The 18,899-nt window shown below is 46.0% G+C and overlaps 1 protein-coding gene across 2 annotated transcripts in view; it reads left to right on the plus strand.

Annotated features, from left to right (window-relative positions):
* KALRN (kalirin RhoGEF kinase) overlaps positions 1-18,899 on the plus strand; it is a 1,195,491-nt gene that overhangs the window by 484,949 nt on the left and 691,643 nt on the right. For both annotated transcript variants that reach the window (XM_029605245.1, XM_029605240.1), the window contains exons 6-8: positions 917-1,039; positions 10,324-10,515; positions 18,402-18,533. In XM_029605245.1, coding sequence (XP_029461105.1) covers positions 917-1,039; positions 10,324-10,515; positions 18,402-18,533 — 447 coding nt within the window. The remainder of the gene's footprint in view (positions 1-916; positions 1,040-10,323; positions 10,516-18,401; positions 18,534-18,899) is intronic.

The raw sequence follows: 18,899 nt of genomic DNA on the forward strand, positions 1-18,899 counted from the left end.
ATTTCATCTTTGCGAGGCTTGGCATTGTTTATACAAGTGTGGGTGTTTCCCCCACATTCATCAGAAACATTCAGATTTGGCCATGCACATTAACAAGATGGCTGCTAGATCTGTAATGTGACTGGTGGACAAAGTTTCGGCTTTCTAATGAGCAGGAACGAATGGCTGCCGTTTGTCTGCAGTTTATTGCAGTGAAGAGCGCTGGTATGTAGGTAATGAACAAGGAGGCCCGAGATACAGATTTGTGTTGACGAATTAATGCGTTTTGGGATCAAAAGAATCACCACACTGGGCCAGATCAAAAGATCTATCTAGCTCAGCAACCTGCCTCTGATGCTGGCCAGCAGCCGTGCTTAGAAAAAAACCATAAGAAGAAGCAGGGAGTAGCCAGAATTATACCCCCTCAGTTTCCAGCAGTAGTAAGGATGTCCTGAACCTGGAGGTCACATTTCTCTGTTGTGATTAATAATAACATTTCTTCCATAAACGTGTCTAATCTCTTATTTGAGCCTGGCTGTACTGTTTGACTCCGCTGCATCCTGTGGCATTGAGTTCTACAAGTCAGCTGTGCAGTTTTGGAAAGACGTGTATTCTCTTGTTTGCTTTCTGTCTGCTACCTGATGTTTTCTTCCATTGCTCCCTAGTTCTTGTATAAGGAGCCATCTTTGATGGGTTACTTTTTATATCTGTGTTGTTTCTCCCCTCAGTCTCCTAATTGCCAATCTGAAAAGACTGATCTCCGTTTTTTGGTTGGTTTTATTTTTGCCCTCCTCTGTAACTTTTGTAGCTCTTCTGCATCCTCTCGGAGATGCTGCGGCCAGAGCTTCTCACGGTGTTGAAGATGCAGTTTTAGTTTACCACCTTGATGCTTTACCATTTTTCTTGGTTTTTTTTTCCCCTCCCCATGGCTTTATAGATGTTTGACTGGATCAGTCACAACAAGGAGTTGTTCCTGCAGAGTCACACGGAGATCGGAGTGAGCTACCAGCACGCGCTCGACTTGCAGACGCAGCACAATCACTTCGCAATGAATTCCATGGTAAGTTGCGATGGACACGCGCTGCAAATATGGGTTCTTCTCTATTGTGATAAAGAGTTGAGGCCTTCCCGTTTAAAAAGCCAGGAAGTTCTCTGGCTTTGTAACTTAGATTAGGATGAGCATCACATACTAATGTCTTTCACGTTGTTCACGCTTGGAATAACAATGAATAAATGAGCATTATCTGTGTATACCGGCATATACCTGGCATGCCATGAAGGAGGCTCGGGGGAGCTGTATTTCGGCATTGGAATAGTTTGTGCTGCTTTCTTGCATGTCTGCAACTCGGAAACCAAATCAGAGGCTGAGCAGGTGGAGCCTGGTTACCGGAATAGTGGTGACCAGAACTGGATTTGTTTCCAGCTTGACTTCTGCGCCTCGATGCGGTTTGCATTTGAAGAATTTAGAATGGAATTGGTTTCAAAGTCCTTCCTACCCCACTTTGGGCTCTGTATTAAAAAAGCTAAAGAAGGGAGCCGAAGCGATTGGAAGAGTACAACAATTATGTTGGTTGTTTGTTCGTTTTTTTTTTTTTAACAAGTGCTGAGTTTTTTAAATTTAAACAGGCACATACGGTAATGACAGTTGGTAAAATGTAAGTGCCCAGACAGCCAAGATAAATGTGCAGCTTGGCTTAAGCTGCAGAGAGCTTACCTTTTGTAAACTTAAAAACCAACATTTAGGGTCTGGCCCAGTGACTCATTGGCCATGCTTGGTGACAATTGGAGGGCCATGGGCTCAATTCCCTTCTTGGGTTGATTGGGTCGGGGGGGGGGGGGGGGGTAGGTAATGTTCCCAACCCTTGCGGAGAAGAGAATGATGGTCATGGTGCCATGACGGCACCCAGTGGCTGAATTTAGGGCCTGTGATTGCAGCATTTCAGAGAGAGAGAGAGAGAGTGAGACCTGGTGCATGGCCCCCAGCCGAGGGCCGTCACTGCAGTGAGCAGGCTGTAGTAAGCTGGGAGGGGGTTTCAAATGGAAGGGGAAAAAAATATGTCCGTGTAGTAAATAGGAAGATGAATCAAATCGTTGGAGCACACTCTGGTTACAACAGATTAAAAGTCAGTCTTGTGTTGGTATTTAACGTATCACTGTCTTCTGTAACCAAAACTCTTAACGACAAATTTAACGATTCCCAGCAGCTATTTTATAATCAGAAAATAGGCCCTACTTTTGGACCTGGGGAAGCTCCCGAAAGTTAATCAAGAAATGTATTGTTAGTCTAATAAAGAGTTGCCACCTTAGCTAATTTTTTGTTTTTGCTTGTTACCCTTTAAATCTGTGCATGCAAGTGGACAGCGACCTCCACGACTTCATAAACAGGGAAAAACTCCACCTCATTCTGTTAACATACAGCATGGCTGCTGGATAAGTCCACAAAGGCTCTTGCCTTGCTACCAAATGGTCCAGCAAGGATCTTTATCCCCTTCCTACAAAGCTGAACCAGTAATGCGGACCTCAACAGGTCTGAATCCCTAAACCCTAAACCCCCATTCATTGTAGGAGCTCCTTTGGATATGGACGTAAAGAGATCCAGAAACTGGAAGTTCAGCACATTTTCCTGGTTTTATTTTATGAGTAAGGCATGCTTGAAGGAATCTTCAGGGAGAGTGGTCTCCGCGAATGGTTTACGGCTTCGGTTTTGTCTCTGTGACTTTTCAATAAATCAGCCCTGGAGCTTGCATCCTGTTCCCTCCATCTTGAAAGGGTAACTTACACCGGATCATTAGCTTGTGCTGCCAGGATACTAATGGTCGCTCTAAATCAGGGCTTCCCAAACCTGCCCTGGCGAGCCCTCAGCCAGCTGGCTTTCCAGGATATCCCTAATGAATATGCATGAGATAAATTTGCATATGCAGGGTCTCTGTTCACCCATGGTTAACCTGGCTGGGGGCGAGGGGGGGGGTGTGGTCAGCAGGACAGATTTGGGAAGCCCTTCTTTAAATAATGCACTTCACTGAGCTGAATCTCTTTAGCTGTGCGATTTGTTTATCAGGAGGGCAGTTTTGATGCTGCCCCTTGGAGCTTGCGAAGCCTGCAAGCTCCTTTTTTGTTTCAACCTGCCAGTAACGGTGTGCACAGCATGGATGCTTTTGTACCCGCACACTTTGCACCTGCATCGAAATGGGCACAAGATATATGTGGCGATTTCAAAATACCATCGCCGCGTGGTACTTTTCCTCCCCGATCACTTTTTTTTTTTTTTAAAGTGGGGGCTTTTACCCGCCAACGGAGGTAAGTAAACTCATGTTTACCCGTGTGAAAGCTTTTGAATTTTTGCCCGCCCTGGATAATTGAATGTAGTCACTTTGCCAGACTGAGCCTCAGTCTCATACTTGAGAGTCCATAAACGATATTGATCGTTGCATTGTGTTTACTGTGCCTCAGACACGTGTCATTTATTCAAACACAAGTTACAGTGTTCTTACTTTGCAAACTGTGATTCTGTGTTTATTAATGACTTGTGCTTGATTTGCCTTGATAAAGTCCATTAGTGCTTTCTGGTGAGGTTCAAGGAACAGAATCACTTTAAAATGCAGATAGTCCGTTTGTTCTCTTTCCAGAACAACTGTTTTTGAATTGAATAGAGATTTAAATGCAGTTTAAAAATTGGGGGAGGGAGGTTGGACAATATGAAACTCAAAAGGGATAGATTTCAGAGAAACCTCAGAAAATATTTATTCTTGCACAGGATGGTGGATGCATAGAAGGGCCTTTCAGGGGAGGTAGTTTAGGAAAAATAGCAGTAAGAGAATCCAAGGAAGTATGGGACAAATACAGAGGATCTTTAGTTGTGAAGAAGTGAAGGGGAAAGGCAGAGATAGAAACAGAGAATAGGGAGGTATATTATATATATGTTTCTGTAAGGGCCATCTATTCTGCCCACTTTACTTCCTGGCACTATACCATCCTCCTCAAGGCCCTGATGTTGTCCAAGGCAGCACCAGTAGGAGTTGATTGCCTCCCTCCTCCTGCTGGTGAACATTTCATGGGGACAGCACCATTGAGTTGGGCTTTAAGAGGGACAGGGATCCAGGGTCTTATTTTTCTCATGGGGATTGGAGGTGTTGGACTTGGCGGGGATTGGGGGGGGGAGGGGTGGAACAGAGGGCCTTGACTGGGGAGAGCTTGATCAGGGGTTCCTTAAATGGTGGATGTTGACTGAGAATGAGAACTTCTCTAAGGGAGAGAAGGTTTTGATCGATGGGGGGGGGCGCTTATTCAGGGAAAGTGTAGAAGGCCTGGCGGGACCATCACATCAGTCAGCAGGGTGAAGGAGGGGCCTAGTGGTTAGAGCAGCGGGCTACGATTCAGGGGAGTCCAGCATTCAAGTCCCGCTGTTGCTCCTTGTGACCTTGGGCAAGTCACTTTACCCTCCATTGCCTCAGGTTCAAACTCAGATTGTAAGACCTCAGGAGATAGGGAAATACCTACAGTACCTTTGAAGTGCCAAAAATCTAAATAAAACGATCTTTTCCCCTCTGTTAAATGGCTGGCATACTAACATTTAATGCCTAACCATCTACTGGTGCTGAATCTGCCAGGCCCCAATGGGATAGGTAAATTTAGCAGGGGTTAGTAACTAGGGTTAATAATAGCTAATGAGCTCATTAGCACCCTATTTGCACTAACTTGTTGTGCATGCATGCATGCCCAATTTGGCTTGGATTTTCACCTGCACTAAATCATTAGTGACTAGGCCCACAATTTACCGTGCATATCAACAAGGTTCAGCACACGCACCAAGTACTTAGTGACATCCTCAGAACGGGATAAACAGCTCACGTGTTTTTGTTAAGTTTTCTTCTATTTTATAGCCTTTATATTTATCAGGATGAACTGGAATTACTGAAATTCCTCATGAAGCAGTATACAGCTGGTTCTGTTACTTTGACTATCATGGAAAGTACGACTTGTAACATGTCTTAAGGGATTCAGTCCTTCACGGCTGAAATATGGTATCCTTCGGGATTTCTGTTGGGTACGCTTTCCAGATGTTCAGCTGAATCTCTGAGGTACAGTGAGATGCCTTTATGTTTCTTGAGAGAATGCTCTTTTGATTTGGAAGGAAAGAATACTCCTTGTTCTCTTTGCTGCTGGTATTCTCATTGGCTCGATTCTTCAGCTATTAAAGACCACTCTCTGAGACTGAAGTAGGTTCATAAATAAAAGCTCCTCAGGCTACTCTACCACCAAACTGGCTAGATTCCCGTCCACGGTGAAGAATAATTTCTGTGCATGCCCAGGACCAGTTTCTAAGGTGCAAGTTATTCACGTGCAAAATATAATGCTAATAGAACAGGCAGTAGCGCAGACAAAACAAGGGTCGAGATATAGCTTGGTCATAGAATGCCAAAGGTGGCTTTTTTACACTTCTGCTCAGACTCTTGATGAATCGTTCTCTTATTGTTTAACCTGTGCTAGCATTGTCTGCCCGTAGTGAATGGCTCCATACCATTTCCTGTGGGCAGTTCTGCTGGAAGAGACTGGCATGAAAGTATTATCCAAAACTGGTTCCTCCAAGGGACCTGTAACCACACTGTCAAAGCAGCCAGTCTTCCAAAGGCTAGTTGCGAGTGTCCTCGTTAACGGTGCGATTAGACTTCTTTTTTTGGATGCTAAGATTAGCACCGACGCACAAAAAAAATCTCTGTCAGCTTTTACAAATCCTGTGCTGTTTACTGTTATGTTCTGTACTTTATCTGCAAGATGTACTTAAAACTGTTTTAGTACTGTAGGTAGAGGAACGTTCCGTTCCTAATGAAAACATATAGCAAACGTCTTTCCTGGCTAGAGAAAAACAGAATGCGGGAACATCTGCTGTTTCCTATTAAGCATGCATCTTTTCCTTAATATTTAAAATAGGGGACAGGGAAGGCCCTCTGGAGAGCTATGAATATTCTTCAACAGGAGCCAAAAATATTGGCCGCCTTATTTGTTTTTTCCATTTAATCATGATTATGATTTTACTAAAACTGAGATAACCCCGAGGTTCACACTCTTCAGTTGGTCTTGTGTTGAAGCAGAAACAGATATTTCAGCAGATTCTGGCACTAAATTAAATTCAGTGGCGTTGCTGTATTGTACACAGCGGCAGCCAAGAACTGCAAGATGGAATGAAAAGAGACACTTCCAGATGCTTAAACATCCTTAGAGGAATAAGTCCCGGTCTTGAATGCACTTTTGCAGTAATGGGTCAAGGTGTACTGAAGCAGGTGTCCCCAAATTCAGTTCTCAGGGGCCACAAACCAGTCTGGTTTTCAGAAAGCATTTTATGCTAATCTGTCTCATGCATATTCATGGTGGTAATCCTGAAAATGAGACCACTTTTTGGCCCTCAAGGACAGGATATGGGAACTCCTGTTCTAAAGGGGTTTTCCTATTGTGGGGGTAGTTTTTTTTTCTAACAGCCCAAATAAGAAAGATGGCAAATATGTGCCCAAATTAAACCGATTTTCAAAGCAAACTTTTCAAAAGGTTTTGCATGCTTAAAATTGGATTTTATATGTGTAAATGCATTTTACGCATGTAACTGGGCTTTTGAAAATTGATATATGCCATTGAATAAAGTGGAGGCCATTGAATAAAGTGGAGGCAGCAAAACACTGCACGGAGCGGCAGTAGCCACAGAGGCATTCACGGAGCGGGATGCCAGTGGCCAGGTTAGTGTTCCACCTTCACGGAGCGGAAGGATGGAGGGCTGCTATCTCCAAAAAAAAATTTAAAAAAACAAACAAAAAATAATAACAGGTGTGGGTAAGAGTATGGGGTAAGGGTGTGGCCTGCTTGTTACAGCGGTTGCTACCCCTAATTGAGCTGGATGTCACTCGGATGCAGATACGGTGCTGCTCTCTAAATTGGTGGTGGGGTGGAAGGGAATTAGGGCTGGAGGGTACTGGAAGCCAATAGTAACAGGTGGGAGAGAGAAAAAGGGAAATAAAAATGGATAAAGTGCGTAGCTTGCTGGGCAGACTGGATGGGCCATTTGGTCTTCTTCTGCCGTCATTTCTATGTTTCTATGAATTGGCCATAGGTTTACACACATAAATGGGCTTTTGAAGATTGCTATGATAGGAAGTTACATTTGCGCTTATAACTCCTCTGAAAATTAGCTTCTAATGTGTAAGTTCACTTTGAAAATTACTCCACCCAAACTTCCTGCACCTGCTAATTTGTACACAGAAGATTTGGGAGAAAATTTACGTGCACACTTTAGAACTCCGAATCCTTCCCCAACTCTGCCCTGGGTAACACCCCTGCGTAGTCCGGGTGAGCTTATGCGCATACAGAATATATGTACGTAAATGTACCTGCATATCAGATGAGCAGTTTTATAATGAGCAATTTCTGCGGTTAAAGCATTATTTTACCTGCAAACTGTGCCTTTGAAAATTACCCTCCTGTTTCTGTGGGACACATGGCTTAGTACATCTGGCCCAAGGTGTTGCTTGAACCATGAGCTAGAGCTACATCACATTAATGAGCTCTGGCTGTCTGCTCCAGAGATTGACCACATTTAGAGAAAAGCAAGAGTTCGCATCAAAGCAAACATGTTATCTTGCAAGCCTGGGAGAATGCCCTTTCCTTGTACAAGACTGAAAAGATTAACCCTGGAAAATGGAAAACATTCTCTGAATCCCAATACTTCAGCATACTGTTTAATTGCATTTCCAACTCTTCTGTAAAGAAATGGCAATTATTTTGTGTATAGTAGATGAGGGAAAAGCATAATGAAGTAAATTTCATTTATGCTTCTTTCAAAAGCTGTTGTGCTGCTGATTTCAGTGGGTATCTAATACTTAAAAAAAACAAGTTGAGTATATTAATACTTGTTCACATAGAAGTCAAGTTGTTTTCTATATGGTATAATGCACTATTTCAGTGACTTCCTGCTATATTTTCCATGATTTATGACATATTTCAATATGGGATCTTCGTTTTTTTTTTACTCTTGAGGTTATTAGCTACTTTATGTCTTCTGCCTTAACAAGATCCTATTTTTCAAGGAGAGGTCTCACTAACCAAAAATCGTAAAAATAGCAATTCATAACTTTTCATGTATTTTGATATTTTTTTGATGCTTTTTTGAGGGACAATGTAAGATCTGAAGAGTAATGAAATAGGAATAGAAAGCCATCTTTGTTTCCAAGAAACAAGTGTTACAACCCAAAGGCTTGGAGGCCTTCGGATCCTGTTACGACCCGAAGGCTTGAGGGCCTTCGGATCCTGTTACGAGCGCGACCTCCGGTGGCTGTTACGAACCGAGGGCTTAGAGGCCTTCAGCTATTGTTATGGGTGCGGAGGCATGGTCGTCTCTAAAGCAGGTGATGTGAGTCCTTGGGCCACAGCATGACTCAGGGAGGAGCCCCAAGACACACTGCGGGAGGTGAGCTGGTGCAAGCACGGGTAACGAAGAACAGGACAAGGCTGAAGCAAAGACAAGGAGACAAGGTCTGACCCTCTACCGGACCTGCACGCCCCAGGATGACCAACAACGCAATGTTGATCAATGAACAGTCCTCCGACCGTTCCAAGCCCTTTCAGACCTGCCACTGGATACGGCAAGAGGCGGCAGGCCGGACAGAGGACAAGGGCAGACAGAGTCCTTAGAACAAGGAAGACTTAGACGAGGACTGAAGCAAGGACACTGTAGACGAAGGCGAGGATCAAGGCACTGTAGACAAAGGTAAGGAGGTGAAAGCGCTGGGTCGAGACTGTGACGCAACGCGCCCTACACAGTCCACCCGCGGGACTGGTCGCGGACCACGCTGGTGCGGAGCAGGTTCGAACAGAGTCTTGACATGGACAGACGCAATTTGCAATAGGCTTCGAAGACCGGGACAAGACTCAAGCACAGGATTCGATTTTCAAGAAGTAAAACTTAGGACTGAAGCAGAAGTCTTCCGGAGGGTTTCACTGCGGAGATGAGGATGGCCTTTGTACCGTGAGGCGCCCTACACAGCCCACCTTCGGGACTGGTCACGGACCAGGACAACGGCACGCCAGGAACTTGGACATCGGGGAACCAAGGCATGGAGGCAGAGACCAAGACAAAGGCATCAGGAAGGACATCAGACGTACGTACGAACGATGAACATCAGGAACATGAAGACACCTTAAGACACAGAGGAAGGACATCAGGACCTGAAGACATCTGTAGACAAGGACGAAGAACATCAGGAACATGAAGATGACTGGAGACCTGGACGAGGACATCAGGAACATGAAGCCGTCAAAGCAGAAGAAGATCACGGAGGACCTGGACCGGTCAGAAGACACATACAACTGTGGAACCCGATCAAGGCCAGAAGTGACTGAAGAAAGGCCCTTTTATAGGGCTGAAGCAGGAAGGTGTCATCAGGTGGAGCCAGCAGCACTTCCTGTCACTGGCTCTTTAAATACTGTAAAGAGGCGCGCGCTGGCGCCTAAGAGCAGGGCTGGAAGCACAGAGGAGCAGCCCCATGGACAGCGGCGCTCTCCTGCACTTCGACGCAGAGGCGCAGGGAAAGGCAGGCAACGAGGAACCCAGCAATGACGTCACGGCTCCATGCCGCAGAGAGGAGCCGGCTGGAGCGGCCCCCTGCAGCCCACTGGATGGTAGATTGCTCATTATCCTTTCCTGCATTAGAGCTGCCACCAGTTTTCCCATCACTGAGGTAAGACTAATCGGCCTGTGGCTTCCCATCTTCTCCTTGTGATTATTTTTAGTGAAGAGGGGCCAGATCTGCCATTCTCCAGTCCATGGGACCACTCCCGTCTCCAGAGGTCTATTGAACGGACTCCTTTAGGGGATCACGTTCACTGCTTTCCTTTTCAGTTTCATCCATTTTCTCCTTCTCCTTTCTACTCTTACCACCCCTTGATGTACAGAAAGTACCCAGAACACTAGCTCTGCAGTTCTCCATAATCACTTTTACCTAGCCATGTGCCTGTTTTTTGTTCACAAATTAATTTTTAATAAAAGAAAGGGTGCTGAAAAAAAAGTCAAGCAAAATTGGAAGAGTAATTTTGGTTTTCATTTCATGAATAAGGGAATGTCCTGGCACTTTATGAATAAATAATCAGTAAAGACTAATGTTGACCTTGTCAAACCGGTTGTCCTGATTTTTTTGATATCTGAACCTACTGTACGTTTTATAACAGACATTTCTTAAGAAAAAAAAGCATAATAATATCTGTGTGAGAAACTTACAAACTATCTGCTCAGTTACCTCCAACTGCACTTTTGTCTACTGAATTTTTAAAGATGACTTGTTTTTTTATCTGTTTCTTCTCTGTCAGAATGCATATGTCAACATTAACCGCATCATGTCAGTCGCATCCAGACTTTCTGAGGCCGGCCATTACGCTTCCCAGCAAATAAAACAGATCTCAGCCCAGCTGGATCAGGAGTGGAAGAGCTTTGCGGCCGCGCTGGATGAGCGCAGTACAATCTTGGCTATGTCGGCTGTGTTCCATCAGAAGGCAGAGCAGGTTGGTTTGTTCACTGGTGCGCTCGGTCAAGAAAAAACCAAAGAGCACAGGAGAAATGCCCAGTTTAGGTTGCAAACTCAAGATCTTGTGATGAGAATGCAGACGAGATGCCTTCTAGAAAAACTTATCTTGCTAGACCTGCATAAAATGTGTGATAATAGGAGCCAATAAGACATTTCCACTGTATCTTGGCAGGTTGTGAAATTTTAAAAGGAGCATGCATGAATGCACGTATTAGGCACTCAAGCAAAGATACGCTTAATTTTATATTGTGCATGCAAGTATATGTGTATCATTCACACAAGTGACCATATGGGAGGAGGGAGGGAGGGAGAGGGGAAGAGAAAGAGAGAGAGAGATAATCTGACACTTATGTTTCTCCAACTGTAAGAGTTGCACTTTCAACTCAGGGTGGGTTTTGGGGAGAGGGGGTGGTATTACAAGGGTCTGTAGACCCTTGTGCCCTAAGCAGACCAATATAACAATGCCCCCCTCCAAAACCCACCCTGAGTTGAAAGTGCCCCTCTTAAAGTGGGAGATATATAGAGAGTGTCAGATTGTCTCAGGTAACATGGCATGCACTGGCATGTTCAGCCTTTGCAAAATTCAGGGTTATGTGTGTAAGTCTTGACCCCACCCTGGAATGCCTATGCCCCTTTTCTGCCTTCCTAGTCTTAATGTGCGCGCGTACTTCCCAGCTTCTTAAACTCTGCGTTGCTCGCCCGCGACCCACATACACATGCATGGGGCCGTTTTTGCACGAGCAACGCTTTTAAAATCTTCTGTTAGGGTCTGCTGCGTCAAGGCCTTTTCTCATAGACACAAAATGAGAGAAAAGACATAGAGCCCGATGTTCAAAAGATCTGGGGGTCTTTTTAAATTATTCGGTGCTAGATGCCTAACTTGGTTGGTTGTATCTAGTCACCCACCGTCCCCCTTGCTTCTGGCGTTCACAAAAAAAAAAATGATGTGCCAGAGAATCCGTGAGGCCCCGGCACGCTACCCGATGTCAGCTGTTTGAAAATGTAAGTGGGGGAGCTGCTAGCCCCCTTCGAAATCATCCCCCACTGCCCCTCCTGGTACCCACCTTTTCCAGGCCTTGCTCGGAGGAAGAAAGGGTCCCCAGGTTTGGTTGAATACTGAGGCAGTGGCTTTGACAGCTCCCGGCATTTCAGCCTTTATTCACTGCATTCAGTGAATAGACCAATCCCGTTTTAATGCGATTGGGGGTGGGGGCAGGTGGCCATATTCAGAAAATGATGAGAAGCCTAGTAGGTAGGTGCCTATTTTCAGCCCAAAATGTAGGGACCTCTATTCTCCCGAGAAGAGGTGACGAAATTATGCTTCTAACCGAATTGCATAAAATCAGGCGCTCGGTGTTTTCCGAATATTGGGCTCTCAGTGAATCAGCCCCAAGAGGTCCATGCTCGAAAGAGTTGTCCGGCTGCTAAATTTGGGAACTAGCCAGGCAGATTCTTCAGCTTTTAGATTCCTCCCCTTTCCCCTCCTGAGCGTGCGAACCACTGCACGCACGAAACACTGCACAGGTGAAAAGAGGCGGGGCTGGAGGCATTCATGGTGGGCGCAGGTGTCCCGCCTGTGCTGGTTAAAGCTCTGCGGTTATGTCTGGTCAAAAACTTGCTGCCCTAAAGTTATCCGGATAAAGTTTGGCCTGTGACTTTATCCGGGGGGATATTCAGCGGCAGGACCTACAGGCATAGGTTTTGCCGAAGATCCGGATAAGGTTACACGCATAACTTTTATCCAGATAACTTGCCACCCCCTCGCCGGTTATCTGAACATGGACCTCTTGGTGTCTCCAGACGGGTTTGTTCGATGCCCGCGAATGCTGCTCGGTTATTTGGGTTTAGAAGTGATTTCCTATACAGGAGGGGGTCATTGTGGAGTCCAGAGAGAAAGGCGAAGCCTTTTTCTGCATTTCTTTGGTTTGCATAACCTTGGGGAGATCAACTGTGCACATTTGAAATAAAACCAGCGTCGACCCAGGTTGATTGCGTCATGCAGGAAGATGCCTCACCCTGCCCCGCTGTCGCATATCATTCTGATAGGGCTTGCTCATACCCTACTGAACAAGATCACAGGGGGCGGTTTTCAGGGGGTGTGCTCCTAGGCTACATGGGGAGACTTACTCGACGAGAACGCCCTTTTGAAATTGCTGGGGTGGGCTAAAGCATCCAGGTTAAAAAAAAAAAAAAAAAAAAAAAATCCCATTGGCACCGTGCCTGTGAGATTTTAAAAAGGGGAAACTCATAGCGGTTACCAAGCAGTCGCGGACCTGCAAGCTGCCCGCACTCTGGAAATTACCCTCTTAGTGGCTCCGCCATACAAAAACCTTCGTCCCGAGGACCAAGGATGGACAGCGCCGGACATCATGGACGTTACTCCGAACCGAACCTCGCTGGTGTCCGGTAAAACCTGCTTGGGTTTGGCCCGTGGCCCGGGCCGCAGCGTCGAGCGTCGCGGCGCCCGTACGCTCAGGTTTCGAGTCTCCCGCTTGGGGGATCAGGCACACCCCCGGAGTGGGTGCCCGCGAATCCCCAGGAAAGGAGGGGGGGGGGGGAGAGAGGATCGCCCACTGCCGCGGCCACCCCTGCCGGCTAAAGGAGCGCCGTGGAGGGAGGCGTTTCAGAGGAGGCTGCCCCTCCAGGCCTGCCAGGGATGCGCGTGCCTGGCGAGCGCGCCGTCTCAAGACGCGCAGCCTCAACAGAGGGAAAACTGGGAGTTTAAAAGGAAAACAGAAATATGTTGGCCGCTCCCGTTTTTGGGGATTCAGCGAAAGCATCCGAAAAGGGCTTAGATCGCAGGGTTTTATTTTGCTCAGGCCACACTGGGCAACAATGAAAGTGCTGCCGACCTAAGAAGGTCCTACTCTGTGGTATCTTGATGTGCTGAACACGAATATGACCGTGAAAAGTTTTTATTGGCTCTCGTTTTGAAGATATTTAATAGAGTTCACTTTCTATGTTTAGTCGTGTAAATGTATCCAGTAGGACTGTAAATAAGCCCAGAATGATGTAATATTGCATCATATTGCATCATACCATCATGCACACCTCATCCCAGAGTTTATTACATCATTTTCTGATGCAATGCAGTTCTGCTGCCATGCAGCTGCTGAGTAAGCTGACGCCAGCAGTGTACTGTATGAAGCCCAGTCAGAAAGGGAGAGCATTTGAAATATTCACGCTGGCTGACCACTGCTGGACACGCCGCAGAGATGCTCCCGAACAGGTGTGCAAGAGACGAGCAAAGAAATCTAAGACGTAGTCTATGACTTCATTTTTCAAACGGTATTAACCGTAGGTCTCCTACTATTGGCATACAGTTCAAGATGCAATTATTTTATTGCATATTACAAAAAAACTAGAGCCAATTTTGCATTTTCACAGTCACATTCGTGTTTAGCCCATGGAAATGTATAAGAATTGACTAATTTCATTTCCGTAACATGACTTTTGTGAAAATGTGTTGCCCAGTGCCATCAGCCGAGTCGGGAAATGTTTCTGTGTTTCTATAACTAAAAAAAATCATTATTCTCTCTGGATTTTGAAGTCACTGCCAGACGCTTTAAATTCTGCACTTTCCCTTCCCAGTGCAACTGATAGCGGGACTAGAGGAATAAATGGATAGGAGAGGCAAAAACAAGAAGAAGATCTATTATAGCTTTAGGGAAAGCTTCCTGCGGTTGACGGTGATCGCCTGTGATGCATGGCCCACGTCTCTCAGCGCTGGGACATTTTGGGAAGACAAAAAAGGAAGGAATGAGAGGGTAGTAAATACCTGTCAAAGGCAAAGTGAGGAAGGAAGTGGCCACAGTTCGCCGTTCTGTAACCCTGGGGGACACTTTTTTTATTTTTTACTCCAGTCCAGAATTTGCTTCCAGATTATGCGTGAAAATGGCCTCATTGTTTCCGATGGGAGAAATGCCAGGCAAGAGTGGAGCAGGATGACCCTTTCATATGCCCGCACCGGAGACTGTTATGTGCTCCAAACCTGTATGAGGCAGAGGAACTCCAGGGATAAGGAGTCAGCGCCTACCCTGTGACCCCCCCCCTGGACTGGAACTGACATTGGACTACTAATACGGGGAGGAGGATGCTGGGGGGGGGGAGAGGAGGGGGATTTTCAAAGGCACTTATCCGAGCAAAATGGCCTGACTGAAAGCTGTCCCCCTCAAATGTGCCTAATAGTGCACCTACTTTTACTTTTAGGTCAGGGGAGGTCAACAGAGCCTGCACATTTGACTTCCCTCTGGACATGCGCTGTTCCCTCCCCCTTTCCCTGCCCGCGCAAAACACGAGGCCGCTTTCAGCGCACACACGTCGCCCTCCCCCCCCCCCGTTAAAGGCAAGCTGGGCTGAAACATCCTGCTGCTGGGGGGTTAAGGTCTTGTCACGGCACCAGCACAACGATATTTTGCCTCGATGTCGGGTCCTCGGGCGAGGGCTGGTCACAGGCCGCCGTTTGTCGAGAGGAGATCCACCCGCTGCGGCCTTCGTGCGGCTTTGCTGCCTTGCACAAGCAAAGGAGCCTAACAAGTAGTGAACTCCAGTAAATCTTGGCTGGGAGGAAGCAGCGGGGCGGGAGGTGAGCTCTGATGCGGTGCCAGCCGGCTGGGAAAGTCGGAATTAATGATATGGGAGTTGGTGTGTCCCGGTCAGTTCAGTAAACTTGGGATTATGCCTCAGGAGACAGAATCCTTGTTAAGAATGATTTCAAAAAGTGCAATCATCGGGCAAAAGAGTGGGGTGGTTGATAGTATAAAAGGCAAATTAGAGTTTTTTCATGCACACAATAAGCACTCTGAGCTGTTTGCGAGACCTGGCTTCCTGGCTCCTTTGTAAACAAAGAGAAAGCTTTTTCTTTATTTGTATAATCTTGCCATTGAGAATAACTGTGTGATGCATTATGAATATCCTTTTCCTCCCCCCCGGAAATCCACTTTTCACATGTGGTCTTTCCAATTTTAGATATATATATAATTTAGAATTTCGATAAATACTAATGATGTCAAAAAAAGACCACTTTTGAGGAAGAGCATCTTTTGTGATTTAATGTAATTCTTTTAATGAGAGTGCCTGCAGACCTACAGATGAAGCAGACTCCTAAGACAATAACATTAGAAACCAATCGTTGGAGGGCCGGCCCGGCGGCTCTGCTGAAGTGCGGCACGCGGCCGGGGCAGTGGTCTTCAGTTTAACTCCTGGGCCAGGGCTCTGATCCCCGGGCAATGCCTCAGAGTCGACATCCAAGCGTCCGAGGGAGGGAGTTGGCCAAGGACTGCTGTTGCTCTGACTGGGAGGGGTTATAACACGGGCGGGGGGGGGAGAGAATCACCAGGTAGCTGCAAATGAAGGCTTATGGCACTGTAGCCCAAAGGAGGCTTTTTCAGCTACCAAAGTTTTGTTTGTTTTTTTTTTAAATTCCCTGTGCTCTGTGATAGATGGCAAAGATGAGAAATGGATCTTTAGCAATCCCTTGAATTCATCATATATTTTAGTGTTTAGCAAGGCTGGTGGGGACCAGCCAGCGTATGGTGGCAAACACATGATGGCGTATGTTTGTTTTTCCCCCCCTCACACGATCAGGAGAACAGCCCTTTCTGTTCAGAGATCTCAATCTTATTTGCTCCCCAGTGGAATGGAAGTCTCTGTACGTGAGAGTTAAAAGCGTCGGGCTGTCCCACGTCAGTTCCTGAGCGGGACCAACAGTGGCCGTAGCTGCAGGTGAACGCGCCACTTTCACTTCTAAGCACAGCCCTGCCCGCTGAGGCCTGGCTGATGGCGCTGAGCTCGCCAACCAAGAGCTGCACGCAACAGCAGCAGGATCCCGTCCTCGTTGCCAGAAAATAGGTATAAAATATTAGGTGGAGCCATCAGATATTAACCAGCTTTTATTATGTCCACCAGCACCCACCTAGGTTGGATTTGCACAGCCAGAAAAGATAAAAGACCGGAACAAGAGCCAATAGAGTATCTATCTAGCACAGAACCTGAAATTTCCAGACAACCAGAGCACCTTCGCTGCACTCCTAACACCCCCTTTCCCCCCAGTGCACGCATCACTGCTGAACCATGGCCGTATCTGGTTAATTTTTTATTACACTTTCATTAAATCCTCACATTATCTCTCTGATATTTGAATTTTTTTAGAAGGTAGCTTCATTAAAAATGTATTACATTTATATGTAGCTTTGATGTGGACACTATAAAAGGTTAATGCTATCCAGTTTTCTACCGCTCTGTATCCTGTCTCGAGGATGGAATTTATGCCGCCTGCCAGATTTGGTTGGATACTTAAAGGTGACTGAAAAAAATTCCCAATACTCTTAACGGGATAAATAAAGACCTACATGCACATGCACTTAGTGAAACAGAGATGAAGGAAGAGACAGAAAGAGAAGACTCATCACTCCTTTTTATATAGAGCCATGGGGTCCTAGTAGACCAGAGTTCGGGAATCAGCCACGCTAGCATTGGAAGCTGTTTAGATTATTTCAGAGCTTTGTGGTTAGATGTGGGAAGGGTGCTAAACAGGGGAGCTTGCATGGTCATTTAACCTAGGGGGTAGAGTACAGAGGAGGAAGATGACAAAAACCGTCTTGGATAAGGAGTGATACCTAACAAGTGGTCACGCTCTGTGGCTGGCAGCTGGGTTATATCCTTAGCGGCATGAACAGGAATAACTGGGCAGACTGGATGAGCCAATTCATCTTTTCTGTCATCAGCTACTATGTTAACATACTACTATGCTACGCTTTTATAAAAAGACAGTGGTTATGCCCAACACTAGCAAAGTCATCTTCAGCAATGATGTTCAAATAGGTACGGTGAGTATTAAAATGAAGCCCCCCCTCCCCTTTTAGTAAATTCGGTGCTATTTTTAGCTCCAAGATGTATGGTCACTGACTACCCAATTAATTGTAACAACCACCATTATCGGACCAGCTATTCAGAGCTGCGCAAAATTGTTTTAGCGCCTGCAGCTGTAAACAAGGCTCCACTACGCCTACTCAATAATGTAACTATGAGGTTCAGCATCTTTTTGTCCGAATTTGGCCTCTTCCCTTTCCCCTACCAGCCCCTGCAATGTTATGCAATGTAAAAATAATGGGCTTAGTTGTACATTTATTTGGGGGTCGAAGGGCGTTTTGAGAAACCCCCTTGATTTGTCAATCCAGCCCTCGCCCCGGGATGTGCCTACGCCTTCCAAATGCCGTGCTCTGGCGGATGTGGATAGAGAAGGTCATTTTGTAACTCCCCACCTAGAGCTAAAGTCTATGTGCCCATTGCAGACTTTATTGAGGATTTTCAAAGCAAATTTACTTGTTTAAGTTGGCTTTGAAACTTCGCAGGTAAGTGGCTAGGTACACAGAGATTCACGCGCGCAAAGTTACAACACCTCTTCATAAAGTGTGACTCTGTATAACCCCCCCACGGTCAACCAGTGTCCCCCGGTTTATATAAAAGTGAGTGTGAAACCAGGTTGTGGATGTACTTCTAATGTGAACGGAGCCATGACCAACTTTATAGCAGCCATTTCCGTGCAGGTTTTAGGTGAAAATGACCCCCAGTGAAAGTCGGACCTGCACGGCCGAACAGTTCTTCTTATTACACTGTACAGATGCACCCGATAGGGAACGTAGGAGGATTTTATGTGGTGTCTTTCCTAAGTCGCTTATTTTTATGTTTACAGTAACTTGCACTTTTTTTGTTTTTGTTGTGCGGGGGTGGTGGTGGTATTTGTGGTGCTCTTTGGTTTTTCAGAGAGTGCGTGTCATGGACCGGGAAGCACCTGGGAATAGTGTCTGCTTTATGGCCTGGAAGTCCGGAGCTGCCTGGTAATAATTTCTGCCCTTGTTTCAGTTTTTATCCGGGGTGGAGGCCTGGTGCAAGATGTGCAGCGAGGGAGGCCTCCCGTCGGGGATGCAGGATCTGGAACTCGCGATCCATCATCACCAGTCCTTGTATGAACAAGTCACTCAGGCCTACACCGAGGTATGTACTGCCAGTGTAAGGACTCGAAAGGAAATGCTAGTCGGTGGGCAATACATGTTACGTTTCTGTCCTTGCTGCAGGAGAAAAGTAACCGCACAGATATATCTCTCGCCGCACCGTCAGTTCCCCCTGTACAATCTCCTGGATGAAGTTGTTTGTGATGATATTACTAATGAACTGATAAAATCATTTGTTTTATTTCCTCCGTGGACAAATGGCTTATTTGTCGTGTAGCCCGATTTTTTTTTGGGCCCGTCTGAGGCCTACCATAGTCACATAAAATATTACTTCAATAATTCAAAAATATTAAATTTTAGCCCTCTGATGGGGAAACACAGCAGTTCATTCTACCGCAACAGTGCGGAA

This window comes from Rhinatrema bivittatum, chromosome 6, assembly GCF_901001135.1.
Source record: "Rhinatrema bivittatum chromosome 6, aRhiBiv1.1, whole genome shotgun sequence".
Lineage (NCBI taxonomy): Eukaryota > Metazoa > Chordata > Amphibia > Gymnophiona > Rhinatrematidae > Rhinatrema > Rhinatrema bivittatum.